Source organism: Apus apus, chromosome 1 (assembly GCF_020740795.1).
Source record: "Apus apus isolate bApuApu2 chromosome 1, bApuApu2.pri.cur, whole genome shotgun sequence".
NCBI lineage: Eukaryota > Metazoa > Chordata > Aves > Apodiformes > Apodidae > Apus > Apus apus.
This window is the reverse complement of record NC_067282.1, coordinates 137,960,556-137,978,017: the sequence shown is the minus strand read 5'-3', so window position 1 is coordinate 137,978,017 and position 17,462 is coordinate 137,960,556. Positions and strand designations below refer to the sequence as shown.

At 35.8% G+C, this 17,462-nt stretch overlaps 1 protein-coding gene across 13 annotated transcripts in view; it reads left to right on the top strand.

The window, feature by feature from the left end:
• Window positions 1–17,462, top strand: part of PLEKHA5 (pleckstrin homology domain containing A5) — a 161,269-nt gene that overhangs the window by 90,408 nt on the left and 53,399 nt on the right. For all 13 annotated transcript variants that reach the window (XM_051614416.1, XM_051614388.1, XM_051614398.1 and 10 more), the window contains exons 4-7: window positions 4,702–4,785; window positions 5,711–5,831; window positions 11,955–12,059; window positions 15,079–15,151. In XM_051614416.1, the coding sequence (XP_051470376.1) occupies window positions 4,702–4,785; window positions 5,711–5,831; window positions 11,955–12,059; window positions 15,079–15,151 (383 nt within the window). The remainder of the gene's footprint in view (window positions 1–4,701; window positions 4,786–5,710; window positions 5,832–11,954; window positions 12,060–15,078; window positions 15,152–17,462) is intronic.

Genomic DNA, 17,462 nt, shown 5'->3' with positions numbered 1-17,462 from the left:
GAATTTTTAATTTGCTGATTTTGCAGTGGTGTGTGTTAGAACAAAATATTGGTATGCAGCATTCTGGGTTAGTAATCCTTTCAAACATGAGGTAAAACAAAAAAAAACCCCAACAATCCTACTTGTGTAGGACTTTTGTTGACCAGTGCTGCACCCGGAGTTGTGTATACTTCTGCTTCTTACAAATAAAATAATACGAGTAACGTTTTTGAGGGCTTTTTTTATTAGCCTTTGGTCACATTTGTCCATCAAAAAGATTGCTGTTGTCAGTACATTTAATTAATAGATTAAAAGCACACAACAAGGTTTTATGAACATGTCTAGAAAGTAAGTAAAATTATTATGTCTCCTAAAGAGATTAAGAGTCTCAAGGAATGGAGAGATTAGACATGAAGGCAAATAGCAAGGTTGCTGTCAACTTCTAACCTAAACAGGGTAAGTCCTTTTGCTCCAAGGGCTTGCCCATGTGACAAAGCTAAGCTACCCACTAAATGATGCCAGAGCTTGCAGTGTTCAGAGGAAAGTACTGGGTAAGAGAAGCTTAAAAACTGGAGAAAAGAGATCAAGTTAAGTTGGTATCAGTTGTCATTCACTAAGATAGCAAAAAATTGAACTTGTCCCTGCATGAATTATTTCAGTGTGATTAGGAGTTTGTGCTGTTGGCTTTTAAGTTTATTTATTGTTGGTTTGGTTTGGTTTTGATCCTTCTATAGCAATTCATTGTCCCAGGCTGCTAACAGAATATTGTCTTGAATCATAGAAGAAGTATGCTTTATTTAAATGTTTATCTTTCGTTTCATCTTAGTCAGCTGTATCAATTTTTGGAGCTCAACACATCCTGGTAGCAAGTATTAATGAGGAATGTTTTGTGTCAGGTACTGGAGATTATGCTCATGAACACAAATAAAGTGCACAGGGAATTTTTTCTGTCTTGGACTCTAGTGTTCAGCATGCTATTAATACAATCTAATTACAGATGCAGTAATGGTAAGAGTCAGTTGTATCCTTCACTATAATTTCAGCAGTGTGTGTGTATAGCTGCATGATCTCAAAACATTGATATGAAAAATTGATTGGAGAGAGAAAGAAGAGGAGTGTTGTTTCCATATACCTCTTGTAGGCTGTATCTCTGCATGAGCAAAAGCTTAACACATTGCCTTCTAGCTGGCTGTGTGAAATTCAGTCACTCTTTACCACATAATGAAAGTGCAGACACATAAATATGCAGAGTTGAAACTGAATTGCACACTGCAGTTCGTAATACTCAATAAAACTGCAATTAGAGTTCTCAGTAAAAAACAAGTTTTGCTTTATTTCCCTTGAGTTTTATTGGTGGGATAGGTATTATTATAGTGTAATATATGAAATACTAAGTGTATGTGTGGACCTGGAAATTCATGGATAACTAAACAACTGTCTAAATCAGATATTGAAAATTGGCAATATCAAATTGTAACTTGGTCTTAATGAAACTGTAGTCTGCAAGATCGAGCTTAAAACAAACCCCTTAACTGACTATTATGTGGGAGGGTTATGGCAATAGTTATCAAGCTATTCTACACCTTACGCAAGTATTTTGAGGATTCTTGTCAAAATATCAGCTAAATTAATGCCCAAAATGCAAGAATTCAGATGAGTAATGAGTAAGCCCTCAAATGGAAGTATTTAAAATCTGTTCATCCAGTTCAACATACTTACATTTGTCACACTTGTACAAGCTGAATTTCCAGTGTTGACTCATGAGATTTCACTTGCATCTAAGCTGAAGAGAAAGAAAAGTTTGTTTTTCCTCCTTTGCCTTGCCTTCTCAGAAGAAAATTACTGTAAAGGTCTCTCAAATGCTAGAAAAAAAATATTGTAAATCCCACAGGAGAGTGTTTCATGTCTACAATTTATGGGGTTTTTGCCTTTTTAATGTAGTGTCAGCTACACCTCTTTACACCTTAACATCAGTGTGAGTCAAGTAAGGAAAACTGTATTTTGTCCAAAGACTTTTTGATATATATGGAATACCAATCTGTGACTCAAGCCTGAAACAAAATATTCTTGAATAGGCTCCTTCCTGCTTTCCCCCCTGGTTTTGTGTGACCTGCCCTTCACAATCTTTGAGTGTGGCTTCTCCCTGTGTCAGTGTGAGCTGAAGGCATTCATACTAAACATGGAATGTGCCTCCTCTGTGGTGATCGTGAGTGTTGATGGTCCTTGAGAAGAAGTCCTGATCCATTTATTTCTACATTTCAGCATGTCAGGTGACAGCCAGATGTCAAGGTTTAATGTGAACAAGATGGCAACATTTTGGCAAAGTCTGTGGTGTGACAACTCATCTCTTTTTAAATGTTTTGTGTGACTGTCTGAAATGTCAGAGGAAACAAAGCTTTGGAAAGTGAAGAAAAAGAGGAACCACAAAAAAATCCTGTGCGCTTCCTCAGGAATATTTTGAATTTTAATACTCTTCAATCTGAGCCATTTTCTTTTGAAAGTCATTGTAGGACCATGGCAATTAGAAATGGCACAGACATACTCAGGTCATCTATTTTCTGTCCCCCTCATTGTCATGGATGCATTTCTGCAACAGAAGCTTCTTCAGAAGCTAAACTTAGAATTCTGCTGAATTTAGTATGCAGATAAGAGTACCAGCGTTTGCTAGCTCAATAGTTAAGCTCCATTACATGTCTATCCATTTAAGTATTAGTAGGCTTTTAAAATAATTAAATAAAATACAGAGATTTGGGCTATCTTTCTAATCTTGCACTTCAGGTTTATGCAGATTTATCAAACTATCCAATGACCATGAAAGTAGTGTGAATTTTTTATTAGGCTTTTGCTTGGAAGGAACTTTTAATTGGTAATGCTCCATAATTGCAAAATGTTGTAATCCAAAGGAATTTTTAAGAAACCTGGAGAATGTTAGGGCAGTCTTGTTAAGTCTAGGTTGTTTTAAGAAACAAGAGGGTAGGGAGCGTAACGTTTGAGAGATGAGCTGATCTTCATAGTTTTGAAAGCTATAAAGGTTAAAAGAAAAGGCAATAAAATAATTTCGTGTTAAGGATAAAATACCATTCAGAGCTTTTGTTGTTCTGCACCTCTTGCTGTCTTGCAACTAGAACCCTTTTTTTTGGTCCAGGTTTGTTCTCTGACCAAGAATATTTTTCAAGTCTGAACTTAGGATGGAAAGGCATAGAATTATAGAAGATACCTTACCTGAAAAAGATTATCATCGCATATTCGTTGCAAAAGTAAATGCTATCAAATAGAATTACTTTCTTAATTTATTACAGTGCTCATTTCAGATGCTGTTTTTTTCACTATATATTATTTTGGTTATGCATTTTATTTAAAGTATTAAAAACAGAAGAGGCAAATTTATTTTGAAGCACACAGGTTATATCCAGATAGCACATCTACATTATATAGTTCTGACCTTTCTTAGTATGATTTGTGATTGTATGCTTTTTAATCTCTGAACCAGGTTTAAATTTCATCAGTGCACCTTTTCTGCTCTCTCTTCTACATTTTGGGGCCAGAGAGTTTTGAGGGGGGTTATTGCAGTTCAGCCACCCTCCCCTCTCACAGAATCTTAGGGGTTGGAAGGGACCTCAAAAGATCATCTAGTCCAACCTCCCTGCCAGAGCAGGGTCACTTAGAGCACATCACACAGGAACACAACCAGGCAGGTTTTGAATGTCTCCAGTGAAGGAGATTCCACAACCTCTCTGAGCAGCCCATTCCCTCTCCTAGAGGTACAGTCTGCCTGCTATGCCAGTTGGCAGCTCCATGCTCCCACATGTGCTTGTAGTGTAAGTGGGGCTGGGACTCTTCTACCTGCATGGAGACTTGGGGTAGAAAAGCCCATGTGTCTCAGCTGAATAACATACCTGGTAGGCAGTAAAGGCAATTCCTTCCCTTCTCCTCCTTTCCCTCTAGGGCTGGAGGGCTCAAGTCAAAACATTTCCTTCTTGAGTGGCAGCAGCTGATAGTTGTTGAATTTTGACCATTTCTTCCAAGTTGTGGGAGCTGCTGTGATCTGGCAACACCTGCAATTTAGGGAAAGGAGATATTGCAAAGTGAGCATTTTGTGCTGATGAGGGTGAAGCTACTTGAGGGTGCTCTCAAGATTGCTTCAGGGAAGTAACACTCTGAATTAAAAACTCACCAGCAAAAGTAGAACTGATTGGGATGCATCACTGTTGTTCTAGTCACTGAATATTTATATGTATTATTGAAAAAAATTTAAATTAGTAACTTCATGTTCTAAGCTGGAAGACAATTGCTTTTACAGTAGTGATATTTTATCCCTACAGAGCAGTTGTTTGTCTTATGTTTAACTTTTTTAACTGTCTAGCTGAAGTCTGTTTATGAATCTACAAAGAATCAGCTGAAGAGAATTATCAGTGATCATACATGAGCTAGTAACAGTCTTACTGCTCTAGTTTTTAAAATCAAAGCTATTACCAACCCATTGCTAATGTTTTCCATCTCTTTCCAAATTATTAATTTCTTTAATGCTTGTTATCAAACTTCTTATTAGTTTTTTTAAATATATATGTGCATTTGTGTGTGTATACACATACATTGTTACATGACTTAAATATTCATAATGGTTTTCACTGAACTGATATACTCAATGTACTGGATTTATATACTGGAGTTGGAAAAGAAAAAGATTCTTGCCTAATAATTCTCCATATTTCTCTTCCACAGTCATAATGAACGAAAAGTAACCTGCAAACATCCAGTAACAGGACAGCCATCACAGGACAACTGTATTTTTGTTGTGAATGAACAGTAAGTGGCATCTGTTCAGTCTAGAACATATATGTTTTAAAACTTGTTAATACTATAGTAAGATTCAGTGGTTGCTAATTGCAGCATTTGTTTTTTCCAAGTCAGATTAGTATGTATAAAGTTTTACTTGATTAAGTCATTTGAATGTAATATTAAATACTTAATACTAATTTTTAAGATAAAAAGCATAGCCCACAGTGGTTACATGATAGAAAGGCACTGTGTTTATGCACTGTGTGAATTTCTACTTGTCACTTATTCTGTAGTGTTAGCAAATGGCATATATATTACATTATCCAGTAAGCTTCAAAAAGAAATGCATTTTTTAATCACTTAGGGAAAGTCTTCAATCTGTCATGTTTTGAGTAATAGCTTCTCTGCAATTTATTATTTTTTTTCATCTTGGCCCGCTTAAACTCTTTCTGAACTATTGGATAACTTGGTTTAGTTTTGTAGATTACACAACAATAGGAGAAGGTATGCATGCAAGTCATACCTGACCTCAAGTTTTTATATGTGGTTGAGTATTGGGTGTCCTGCTTGTGACGGTTGCTGCAACATGTTACACAGTGGCTAGAGTGAAAACTGATGGAACTGCAGTATGTGAAATTTCACAAACATGCATGTTCTTCACTGAGGTGAGACAAAGCCATATGGGGTCTTTGGAGACCGTTTCTTCCCATTTCCATCTCATGCTCATGCTTTTTCAATTCCACCAACATCTTACACTAATAGAGAAATCTAATTTTAAAACAACTTAAAATCTGTCTAATAGAATTGTTACAGGTAACTTACAATGAAGTGTGAATTACTTTCAGATTGGAAAAGTAGGACACAGGCTGTATTAGGCTACATCTAGGGGTACTTTGTAATAGCAGCCTGCACACACAGCATGTTCTAGTGCTATTACATATTCTATTTTCAGGACTGCCGCAGCAATGACATCTGAAGAAAAGAAGGAGCGACCAGTAAGCATGATATGTGAAGCAACTAACTATAATCTGACATCAGATTATGCTGCTCATCCAGTGAGCCCTGTGGGCAGAGTAAGTCTTTATGTCCAAATTAAATGAAAGTTAAAATAATTCAATTATGCCACAAGGTACTGGACAGTGCTGTGAATTAGCATTCCACTGAAAAAGAGAAAGCAAGCATATATCTTTTTCAGGGTACTTGGGTCCTTTCATGTTTAATTTGGAAACAGATGTCTGAAACAAATTATCACTGAAGCTGTAATTTTTATCAGGTATCTCAGATCTTATGACTTGCAGGTACTTAAATTGTTTACAGAATTTGACCTTTCTAATCAGTGTGAAGGAGCAAAATCTTGAGTGACTGATGAGACATCTGGGTAAGCATTGTTATGGAAATTGCTTGGTATGCAAACAACTGGCTAGGTTTCTTCAAGGTAAAATACAGAGAATTGTAATTGTGTATAGAAAGTATTCACAAGAGCGATGGAAGATGACCCTGTAGTAAAATTAAAGGGCAGATGACATAATTTGCTGTCATTGGACCAAAAGTCCTGGTTTCCTAGAGCCCTGTAATCTTTTCTACCCAGCAATTAATGTGTAAACAACAAAAAAAGTCTTGTAATTTTGCCAGTCATCAAAAACTTTAACCCTGACAAATACTTTTCAGCAGATTAATCCAGCCTGTAGAAGAAAACTAACCTTTTGATTGTCTTTTATCTGAGCAGATTCCTTAATTTCAGAAACTTGGATTGAAATAATTTCTTTTTTACGTGGTAGCAAACATTGTAAGGTTTCTTTAAGTTCATTTTAGAACCCTCATTTTTTGTTATTTTAAGTGTCACATTAAACAGGCAAAACCCCTGACCTACATTAGAAAACTGTTATTTAATGAGAAAAGTGTCTTAATCTATTAGTGTTGCTGGAGAAAAACAAACAAAAAGTAGTCATAAATGAGTTAGAAACAAAGTCCATCTTGACTTTCATATGTTTATGTTAAAGTGCATGCAGGAAAGCCAGTTTAAAAAAAAAAAGAAAACAAGCTAGAAAACCCGCAAACAGCACGAATTAAAAACCAAAGCCAGATAAGCCCTAAAACAAACCAAGCAAGCAAAAAACCCAAGATTACTTATTGTTAGAGTGACATAGATTGCAATAGAAAATTAATTACAACAGACCTAGTCAGGAAGTACTCTTGGGCTAATTGTAGGAAAGGAACTCCAATTTAGGAACACGTGTTTTGCAAACATATTTTTCATTCTTTTCTTTCTAAAGATAAGTTTGAAATGCCCTTTAGCATGTTCATTTCATAGTGTTCTAGAAGGAAATTGAGATTATTATGGCCTAGTTATTGTAACTTACTTACTTTCATTGATTAATGACACTTTAGCTTCCTGAGGAAATTATTTTCTTTTGAAAAATTACTTTTGTTCTACCTTTCAGTCCTGTCCTAGTTATTTGAATGCACTTAAAATCTTAATATGATTACTGTGACGGTTTTGAATTGTAAATTGGTCTGAATTACTGCAACACCATTTTAAAAGTTCTGGTGAATGCTTGCAGAGTAGAACCACACCTAATAGAACCTCAGCATTTTCTGGTGGTTATTTAAGGCTAATGTGTTGAATCGTTTTTAAAGATAACTGTATTGAAATTCCCCACTGGCTGTACATGAAGGTAACAACTGATTTTCTTCTGTGATTTTATTCTTATACCCCAGTGGTAGAACCTGAAATTCTTAGCTGTCTTACCAACTTTTGAATACAATACAGAATCATAGAATGTCTTGGGTTGGAAAGGACCTCTAAAGGTCATCTTGTCCAACCCCCCTACAATAAGCAGGGACATCTCCAACTAGAACAGATTGCCCAGAGCCCCATCAGGCCTGACCTTGAATGTCTCCAGGAATGGGGCTTCCACCACCTCTTTAGGCAACCTGTTCCAGTATGTAGAGGCTCAGTGTATTTATTGCAGCACAATAAAAGAGAACTAAAATATTGGAAAGTAAATTACAGAACAGAAGATTGCTTCACATGGTTATCACATCTATTTTTAGGTATTTCTGTTTTCAGAGATAACTCATTAACATACCTAGGATTGGAAGGTAATGAGGGCGGAAGAAAAGGTTGTGGTGAAGTGAAGTTTCAGACAGTTGAGTGGTATAGAAACAAGTTCTCTCTTTCATTAACGTTATTTGATACTGAATAGGTCTTCTATTTTGTGGCACAAAGACTCACTGGAGTCTTAATGCTGCTGCTGTTTAGAGCCTAATATGAGATGAGGCAAAAATCAGTCTCTTCCCAGGAAAAGTCTTATTTCTACTCCTCCTTTCTCACAATATACATGTTGCTGGGCAATAACACACTGCAGCTCTGTTAAGTGCTGCTTCTTGCCTGTTACCTTGAAGCATATATCTAAACTTGAAGCCACTAGCACAAACGTCTCACCATGAAAAAGATCTACACAGGCTTGAGATTGCTACAGAGGTATATATTTCTGCTCTTCTTTTTGAAATTGAGAAGCTGGTTTTGTAGTTGTCTTCTTTTTTTATTTTTTTCCCCACTGTTAAAATCACTACCTAGACAAATATGATGATATGTTCTGAAATGCAGGGAATCAGCTTTCTAAAGTGTGAAGTCAGTCAATTTACCCAGTCACCCTCCACAGTTCACTTTTGCTCTTCTTTGCTGTCCTGATTATCAGCAGAATAAGGCTAACAGTTTTCTTGCAGTAAGTGGAATGAAGCGTTTGCCCAGGACAGCTGCTGCGTAGCTCTCTTGTCTCCATTACAGCCAGGATGTAACGTATTGTTTATAAATATTCATCAGTTTGTTTATAGATGTTTCATGCAGTGCTTAAGCCAGTCCAGCTTTAAGTGGCTAGTTTAGCAATAGTTATACATCTCTTTTCAGGATTCAGGTTAGCTAGAGATTTTGGAGTAATAGTCATGGGATAAATCAGCAAACAGCATAGTAAACAGGAGCAATATGTGAAGGGCAGTATTGATTCTCAGGGCTGAACATCTGTACTGTCTTTTCATGGTTTATATTCAGACTAGTCCAGCAGTGCTCCTTCTGCATCTTGCATTTTAGGCTTATCTAAAATAAGACCAGTTTGCTCTATTATGCAAACCAAAGCTTAATGAGTGAATGATTGGGAGATTTGCTTCAAGAGCAACCTTCTGGTCCAAGCTTAAAATGCTGAGGCAGAAACCCTCTCAGCTCATGGAAAAATGCAACATTGAAAGGCACTGAAATTGCCTACAGAATCCAAAAGGCAGCATCATGTTGGTTTGTGGCTTGGAAGAAGAATACTGGAATACTGGAAAAAAATTTAAACAGAAGTTGAAAGCAACAAAGGTTTAGATTTCCAATATTTGTGTTCACATGCAGAAAATTTCCTTATCATCAAGGTTCTCGATCCATTTTTTTCAAATACAGATTCAGTAAGTTTAGTGTTAATTACTTTTGTGCTAGTTCTGAAACTGAGGAAGAAACCTCATGTAAATTCTGTGTCCTCTGTCAGCTAAGCAGAGAAGAGCAGCTTGCAGAGTGATGAAGTTTGCAACCCCAGCTACTGACTGGTCTGTTGCCCACAGTTCAAAATCCTGCTGGTGTTTGTTTTCTTCATGTTTGGGAAAGAGTGAAAATCACTGACTGGGCTTCCTGTCTTTCTTCTCAGTACTGGGACTGTACAGGGTCCTTCCTGTAGATTCTGTTTTCGTAGGTATCACGGTGGCTGGAACCATTCCTTAGAATAGGTCAGATGGTACTAGATCTGACTATAAGTTTGCTCGTTCTCTTACCTTGTACATCTTCCATCAAGCAGTTAGTAGTTGGACCCTTCATTCACTATCCTTTTCTCCTTGCCTTCTCCAGAAGCTGAGACTGTGCAGTATAGCCTATATTTGTAGTGCTGTGGGGTAAAAAGAAGTTGTACTCTTCAGTTCTTACTTTTCTCCTTTCTTCCTGTCTCCCCAGTTTGTGATAGATTAGATATTTGTGCAAGAGCAGACGAGATGTACAGGGATCCCAGATATAACAGGAGGTGGAGGTGATCTAAAAAGTTTGATAACTCGTAATTAGATATACACCTATGATATTTCAGTATCTTAAAATGCTATGTGGGGCTCAGAATTTGTTGTGAGCAGTTACTCTCTTTATGCAGTGTGTGGTAAAAAGATCACAAGTCATCTAAGGTGTTCTCTGTATTAACTAAAATTGGCAAGTACTTGTGAAGCTGTGTTTGATTAAAGGGAGTTTGTTTTCACATTTGGCAAGATGTAACCCATTAAAACTTTACTATGAACTCAGTGAAATTAGAGTCAATATGGTTTGTTATCAGATCTGCTTAAGAAATATCTATCTAAATTATCTGAAATTGTTAGTAAACAACATTAGTAGTACATGTGGTTGGTTGTGATTTCAGAAGCATCCTTAATGTGTTAGTCGTTTTACAAGCATAGGAAGTCTGGAACACTCTTGAGAGGTTTTGGAACTTGAATACCTAATATTAGAGAAGGTATGAGTATTATAAATTATTTCTGATAAAAATCCTGGCACAGCTCTTGTGTCAAATGCCAATATAGTAGCCATATGGGTTAACAGATAGATGCAGTTAATTTTACGTGCTCTGGATTGTTACAGGTTCTCAGTGTATTCCTTTTTTACAGCTGGATGTCATAATTCCCTTGGCTTCTTACAGACCTTTGTTCATTTTGCACTTTTTCAGATGAAAATGTGAAAGGTTTTTTACTTTTATTTTTAATTAGGTTTTGAATTGTTTGCCCTTCCTTTCCAAATGGAGTTGAGTTACATTTCTGTATCTCCAAGGGAAATTAAAGGCACTCTGCTTTTATATTCTTTCAAAAAAAAGAAATACAAAATTACCTTGTTTCATTATGTTGTAGACTTCAGGCAACCACAGTTTTTTGTAGTATTTTTCTTTTTTGGCTTAGCTACATTTTATTCTTCAGTTAATGGCATCATTGACAAAAGCTGCATTTGAAATAGCAGTTTTCCACTTACGATTTTTAACCTGCTGTGGAATTCTCTCTGAGGCATGTATAAAACCCAGCTCAGTTCTGGGATGAATGTTAAGAGAATTTCCTTAGAGATACCCCAATTTCCAGCAACTCCCTCAGTGTTTAACCTTCCTCCTTTAACAACTTTGTATAACCTTATGATTAGTCTCATTAGTAGATATGGGAAGCTGAAGCACAGGATTCTGTTGTCTCAGTTCAGATGGTGGACTTGAAGCAGAGCCATGAGCACAGCTTAAAAAGCTTCCTTGGGTTTTACTCCTTTTGCAGAGTGGGGTACTTTGCTGTATCACATTGCATGGTCTCTGAGGCACCAATTCTTACAGAATTTAAAACACAAGTAAATGTTCAGCTCCTTTAGTTGCAGAACAAACTTTCTAAGCGGAGGCTGAGAAGAGTGAAGTGTGAATTGGCAAAGTGCTGCACATTTCTTTGTCTTTTCCAATTTCTTTTGGTTACTCAACTAGAAGAAGGATAAAGTCTAAAATGGGTTATTTATCTTCTCTTAACCATCTGTGATCACTGCATAGCTGTGAGGTTGTAAAAGGTATAAGCAACAGTAGATACAAGCGATGGAGTTTCAGGGCAAGTTTCAAAGTAGGCCTTAGTAAATGAATGAATATTCAAACCAGCCAAGAGATGACAGAGAATTCTTGAAAGATAAGAAATATTTTTAAACGTTTTGTATATATTAGGAAAGGGGTAGCTATAGATTGTTGAAATCTGAGTAAGTTCTCATGGCTTAGTGCAGTATTGGAAGCAGGAAAAAGTAGATTTTCTTGCCCAGGTGATGTAATTTTTCATAATTAAGAATAGCTCTGTTAGTTTTGCTTCTCCTTCTTCAGCTTGTTAAGCTTTCTACCTACCTTATAAGAAGGTCAGATACGTATTTGGTTGGATTTTCATGTTAAAAAAAATAATCTTTAAGTACTTGTCTTGGGAGTTGTCTTTAAATTTTCTGCAGAGGAAGAAGAAAGAAATGCTGAAGCCAGCAGAACCATCATAATAATTTTTTATCTAAAAAAGGAAGAGTTTGTATTCTGCAATCCCCCAGAGAAGCATGTTTAAGAGAAACATCTTAAAGAAAAGAAAGTATGTTACAATTTTTCCACAGATACTGATATAATGTGTTCTTTAAACTGTTCAATTCAATTTAGACCTCACGATCTTCAAAGAAGGTTCATAATTTCGGAAAGAGATCAAACTCTATAAAGAGAAATCCTAATGCACCAGTTGTCAGACGTGGCTGGCTCTACAAACAGGTACTCTTCCTCTTTTTTTTTTTTTCTTTCTTTTCTTTCTTTTTATTTTTTTTTCTTTTTTTTTGGTAAGGTGTATAATGTGCAAAAGATGGTTTTGCATGGTTGTTGGCATAAAATATAATGATAGCAGTATCAGTGAAGCTATAAAATGTGAAGAATTGACGCGTGATATTTTAATTAATTAGGTACTTATTGTCTTAACATTCTGATACAAATGAGTAAGAGCATGAGGCAAGTGCAGAATGCTGATATATATTCATATTTCTCCCTTAAAATGCATAAACAGCTTGAAAAATCTAGGCAGATGTTGTTACTAAATAGGTGAATTAGTTTCAGGTGTGCTGAGATGCTAGGACATGTATGGCCCAGCATATTGTGGTGTTTTTTTAATTCTGAAGTTTCTTTTGTTAGACTGTATCTCTTAATCTTTTTTTTTTTTTTAATTGGAAATCAAGTCATTTTTTCACATATGAAAATACATAGGAATGCCTGTTTTCTTACCTCAAAGATAATAATCTTAAAACCAGAGAAAATTTTAGGTTTTCTTATTGAATGTAAACTAATCTAAAGTATGTGCTCTTCAGTATTTAGTGACAGTGTACCTAGTCTGCTGTAGATTTGCTCTTCAGCAAAACAACTTCCACTTGTTGCTCTGCAGGATATCAGAGTCATTTTTGATAAAAAAAATTTAACAACAAAACTGATTACGCTGTATTAGGAATATATTTTATAAGTCTACCAGGAACCCTGTAAGAGCCTGTTTTTTAAACTCAGCTGAGGCAGATGTGTATATATAGTTTTGAATCTACATTGTCGTTTACTGTCCCTACCCTGATAGACCAGTATGTCTCACATAACTTTATGGATGCTGTTGATGAGTCAGTTTTTTAAAATGACTATCAAATATAAAAAGATCTAGAAGTATCTGTTTAATAAAAGATTTTTCTATGTTTCGATACTATTGTGGCCTCCACTATCATACAATGCTGAGAGAAAATGTATCACAAAGATGATAAATTTTTTTGCTTTGTTTTGTGGCTATTAAACTTTTATTTGAAGGTGCACTCTGTCTCAGTGTGCAGGTCATTAATGAAGATAATAAATAGTCTTGATCACAGTATCAACCCCTGCAGTAGACCACTAGCAACTGCTTGCTACTGGTGCTGCTGATCTCTGCTCTTTCGGCCTGGTACTTCACCCAGTTTTCAATCCACCTCACTGTCAAAATGCATATGGTTGCACAGGGTTTATGTGTAAAATTATTTAAATGTTGTGGTGTGTGGTTGTTTTTTGCAAGAAAAGAGGTTATTTTATGTTTCCATGTTGTAGTAGTAATTGAAAGCCAATTTAATTGATTTACCAACAGATACTACCTTCAGAAATTTACAGTGAAAGCTTATGCAAGTTTCTTTTTGATAGTGAGATAACTTTGTTGACGTATTTGTGTGATCACAGAGAACAGCAAGTTTTGTTTGACTGAGGGTGTGCTGTTCTCATTGCACGTAATGCCATTCTTCTGTCATTTTTCTACTAATTTTTTAGTCCAAAGTCAACTATTTTGGAAGGTGCTTATTATAAACATACTGTTACTATATTATGACATAATCACAATCAAGAGGAAACAATAATTAGTAAATCCACTGATACAGAAGGAGTGTACTTTAAACTAGGAAGGAATTTAAAATGAGAACTACAGAATCATTTTGTGTGTCCCTCTATCTGAAGATCAAAAGTTCATTTCTAGAGTGTCTCATTGCTGCCAGAATTTTACATGCGGGTCTGTAGAAACCTGTTGGGTTTTTTTGACTGGTGGGATAAATGGAACATTGTGTAACAGCCTCTTCAGAAAGCCTGTCTGAGGGCATGAAATAATCCTTTATACTGAAGAAGTCTACATATTTCCAAGTGGTAGGGGTTGGTTTTCTGGCCAATGTCCTTGGAGCCAGGTATCTGGTATCTTAATCCACCACTGTGTCAGTGACCTTGTCAGTGAGGTGAGGAAGACAGTCTCCTTCTTCCTGTCTGCCTTTCCAGCTGTGAAACAGGAGCTGACTGCTACAGACAGTGTGCTCTTCCAGACTTCATTAGTGGTTTTTAACCCCCTTTGGGGTCCTCAGAAGGAAGGCGCTATAAAGTGTTTAGTTATTCAATTTATGAAAATGTTTGTGGCAAAGGATTTTTTAACTTTTTCTGATTTATGTTTCCCTAGCTAATTCTTGCTTTACCCTTTTGTCTCCCTCCTTCAGTTCATTCTCCCCTCCCAAAAAGAGCAGAGTTTGAAACTGAAGGCTAAAAATGATGCTGACTTTTCTCAAAAAAAACCGCCCAAAACACAACCCCAAGCTCACACCACCCCACAGTTTTTCTTTATAGAATCTCTCTTCTTGCTTGTCACAAAGCCTATTTACTACAAGAATATTGATAATTCACACATACCTTCCTCTATTCTTGGAACAGATTAACATATTTATTAAATCTGATTCTACTAGGATGTGTGTGCTGCAATGCTTTGATTTATTTACACTGCAATAGTGGTGGCAGCCTTTCATTCTGAGTTGTGCAGTCTAAATTGGTTATAAACATAAAAGGAAATGAAATTGGTTAAGAATAAACTTTATTTGAGAAAGAAATTTTCTCTAGATATGAGTGGTGGTAGAAAATTAAGTTCAGCAGAAAGTTTCTTCAGAAAACAAAGGAGGATGTACCCCAAGTACTCATTTCCTATTTTTTAAAAAGTATACATTTTTCTCAATTGACTGTAGATTGTAGTCTCTAGCATACAAAAATAATGGACTCTGATTTCATTTATTCTTGAATCATCTTAACTTCAGCCTTCCTGGGTTATGATTTTGGTTTTCAGTGTTGAGTCTGTGATGAGAAATCAAAGATACTTTCAGTATCTTAGCCAAGAAAATTACCTACTAGCGTACCATCACGGTTATGCAGTATCTGGGTTACTTTATTAACTATTACTATTAACAGTCAGAAAGTTCTTACTTGATCACTTTGATTAATACAGGATAGTACTGGAATGAAGTTGTGGAAGAAACGATGGTTTGTGCTCTCAGATCTATGTCTCTTCTATTACAGAGGTAAGTTCCACTGAAAGCAGATTTTCTGACAAATTTTGACACACCACTCAAGTGTAAGAAGAATGAAAGTGCTTCTTTTAAGTTAATGGATAAAATAGTTGTACAGCTGTCAATATCGAGACCTGGTACTATTTTTTTTCTTCTTCTTTTTCTTTTTTTTCCTTCTTTCTTAATTACCGATTTCACATAATAGCTTCCTGCCTCTCAGATATGCTTAAAGGACAAACCCATTCACAGCCACCTCTTTTATTAAATTCTGAATTGTAGTTTTCTCACTGCTTCTGTTGTTGGGAGCTAAAGATGCCAGGTTAAGTTTGATTTTTCATCCAAGTGAAGTAGCTGAAATGGCGATAGTAAAGGGATAGTGCAGGGGAGCTGAAACTGCCTTTGGAATGATAAAGAAAATATACATGCCTTTTGGGAATCTAATCAGTGATAACGAATACTTATAAAGTGAAACATTGTCCAATTCCATGTGAATAGAAGTCTCTGCTGTATTTTGAACAAAGAAATCTCTTACTTGACTTATGTAGCTACATCAGACTTATTTTACATGGGAAAAATTAGCTAGTTATATTTCTAGTATGCAAATATGTATATTAAAAAACTGATACCTTCACCATTATGTAGTGCTGCTGAGGGGATATGCAAATGGGATTTGTGCATATGGAAACATATTTAGTCCTGAAATAAGGTGTACAACCGTAATTTTGTAATGGAGGCCGAGAGCAAAGAAGATTGATGAAAATTAAATTAAAGCCATCTGCAGTCTTGTGAAGGTTGAGAAAGAGTTTCAGTTTAGGAAAAGACTTGAGAATTGGTTTAAGTGCTGTGGGTGGTGGTGATGCTGAAAGCAGTGATTAATGAATTTAAAATGATGTGCTGTTAAGAGCATCATGGTTCTATTCTGATCAAGTCAAATCAGGTCATGAAAAACAAAAGCTTTGTCTTTGTAACTGTTTTAGTTAAGAAATTCTGAATTATTGAAATATAATCATTAGTCTTTGTTTCTTTACCCCAATAAGTATGTGTGGCTGGATAAACCACTGCTGAGTCAAAATTAGGCTATAATTTCAGTCATGGAGGCATCGATTGTGATACAATTGATTTAGTTAAGTGGTCATTATATACTCTGTGCTTTCTTATTTTAAATAAGTCTTCAGGCTCTCTATTCCAAAGGTTCTGAAGAATGTGCTGCTTTGTAGCTGCCTTAAGAACAGAATAAATTGACTTAAAGCACTGCATATTAATTATATCTAAATAAAAAAACAATAAGCAAAACCAACAACAAATAAATCCAAACGGCTTTATAATCTTTTTCATTTCTACATGCTAGTGTGCCAAATAAGAAATACAAGAAGAATAGTCTAAATCATTTACACGATGAACTTAGCTTTTAGCTTACTAAAAAGCAATTAAAGCTGATAAGCTGTAATTAGACATGTATAGTGATAGTCCTGAAGGTGTTAGAAATGACTACTAAAATGTAAAAAACTTGCACTATAAAGCCAGTGCTTTTATGTCTGTGTTAGTTCTGATTCATATTAAAATAATGGGAAGGGAAGAGACACACACTTACTCATAGTCACAAACAGTGTTTCTGGTTAGGGGACTGTGGTTGTTGGTGGTTTTTTTTGTTTTTTTGTTTTGTTAGTAAATCTTACTGAACTTATATAATCATGATACAATGGTAGCATTATGCCTAAATCTAATTTAGAGATTAAAACAAAAATGATTGCATTGTATTTTTTTTTCCAGAGCTTAAAGAATACTCTGTTTCAGGGAGGGATAAAAGACTTCCTGCTTTTGTATGGGAAGGTTACAGTTGGAAAAAAAAAAAAACACAAACACAGCAAAAGATCTTAGAGTGGAACAGAAGATCTGCTGTTTCTCTCTTGTATTGTTAATACACAGCATACAAGTAAAGATGGGTATGAGACAATGTAACGTGTAGATAAAAGCTAGTCTGATGGGAAACAGGTTTTTTAAATCTGGAAATGAAATGTAACAGTATGTCTTTCACCAGAGTCCCCCAGACATGCAGCTGTTCATTGAAACAAAAATGCTTAATGCTTTTGTAGGGTACTAGTGGGTGTGACTTACTCTGTCTTAAGTCAAAGTATAATTAGGAGAAGAAGGGATTTTTTTCCCCAGAACAGCAGTCCAAATAAAGAAAGCCCCAACATTTGCCATGCATTCTGAGATGTGGGAGAAAAACAGGTTTTGTGGGCATGTGTGTTTAGCACCTTGGGATGGGGAGGGGGGGTGGTTTCAGATATACTTATGGGTACAGTTGATTACCTGAAAATAA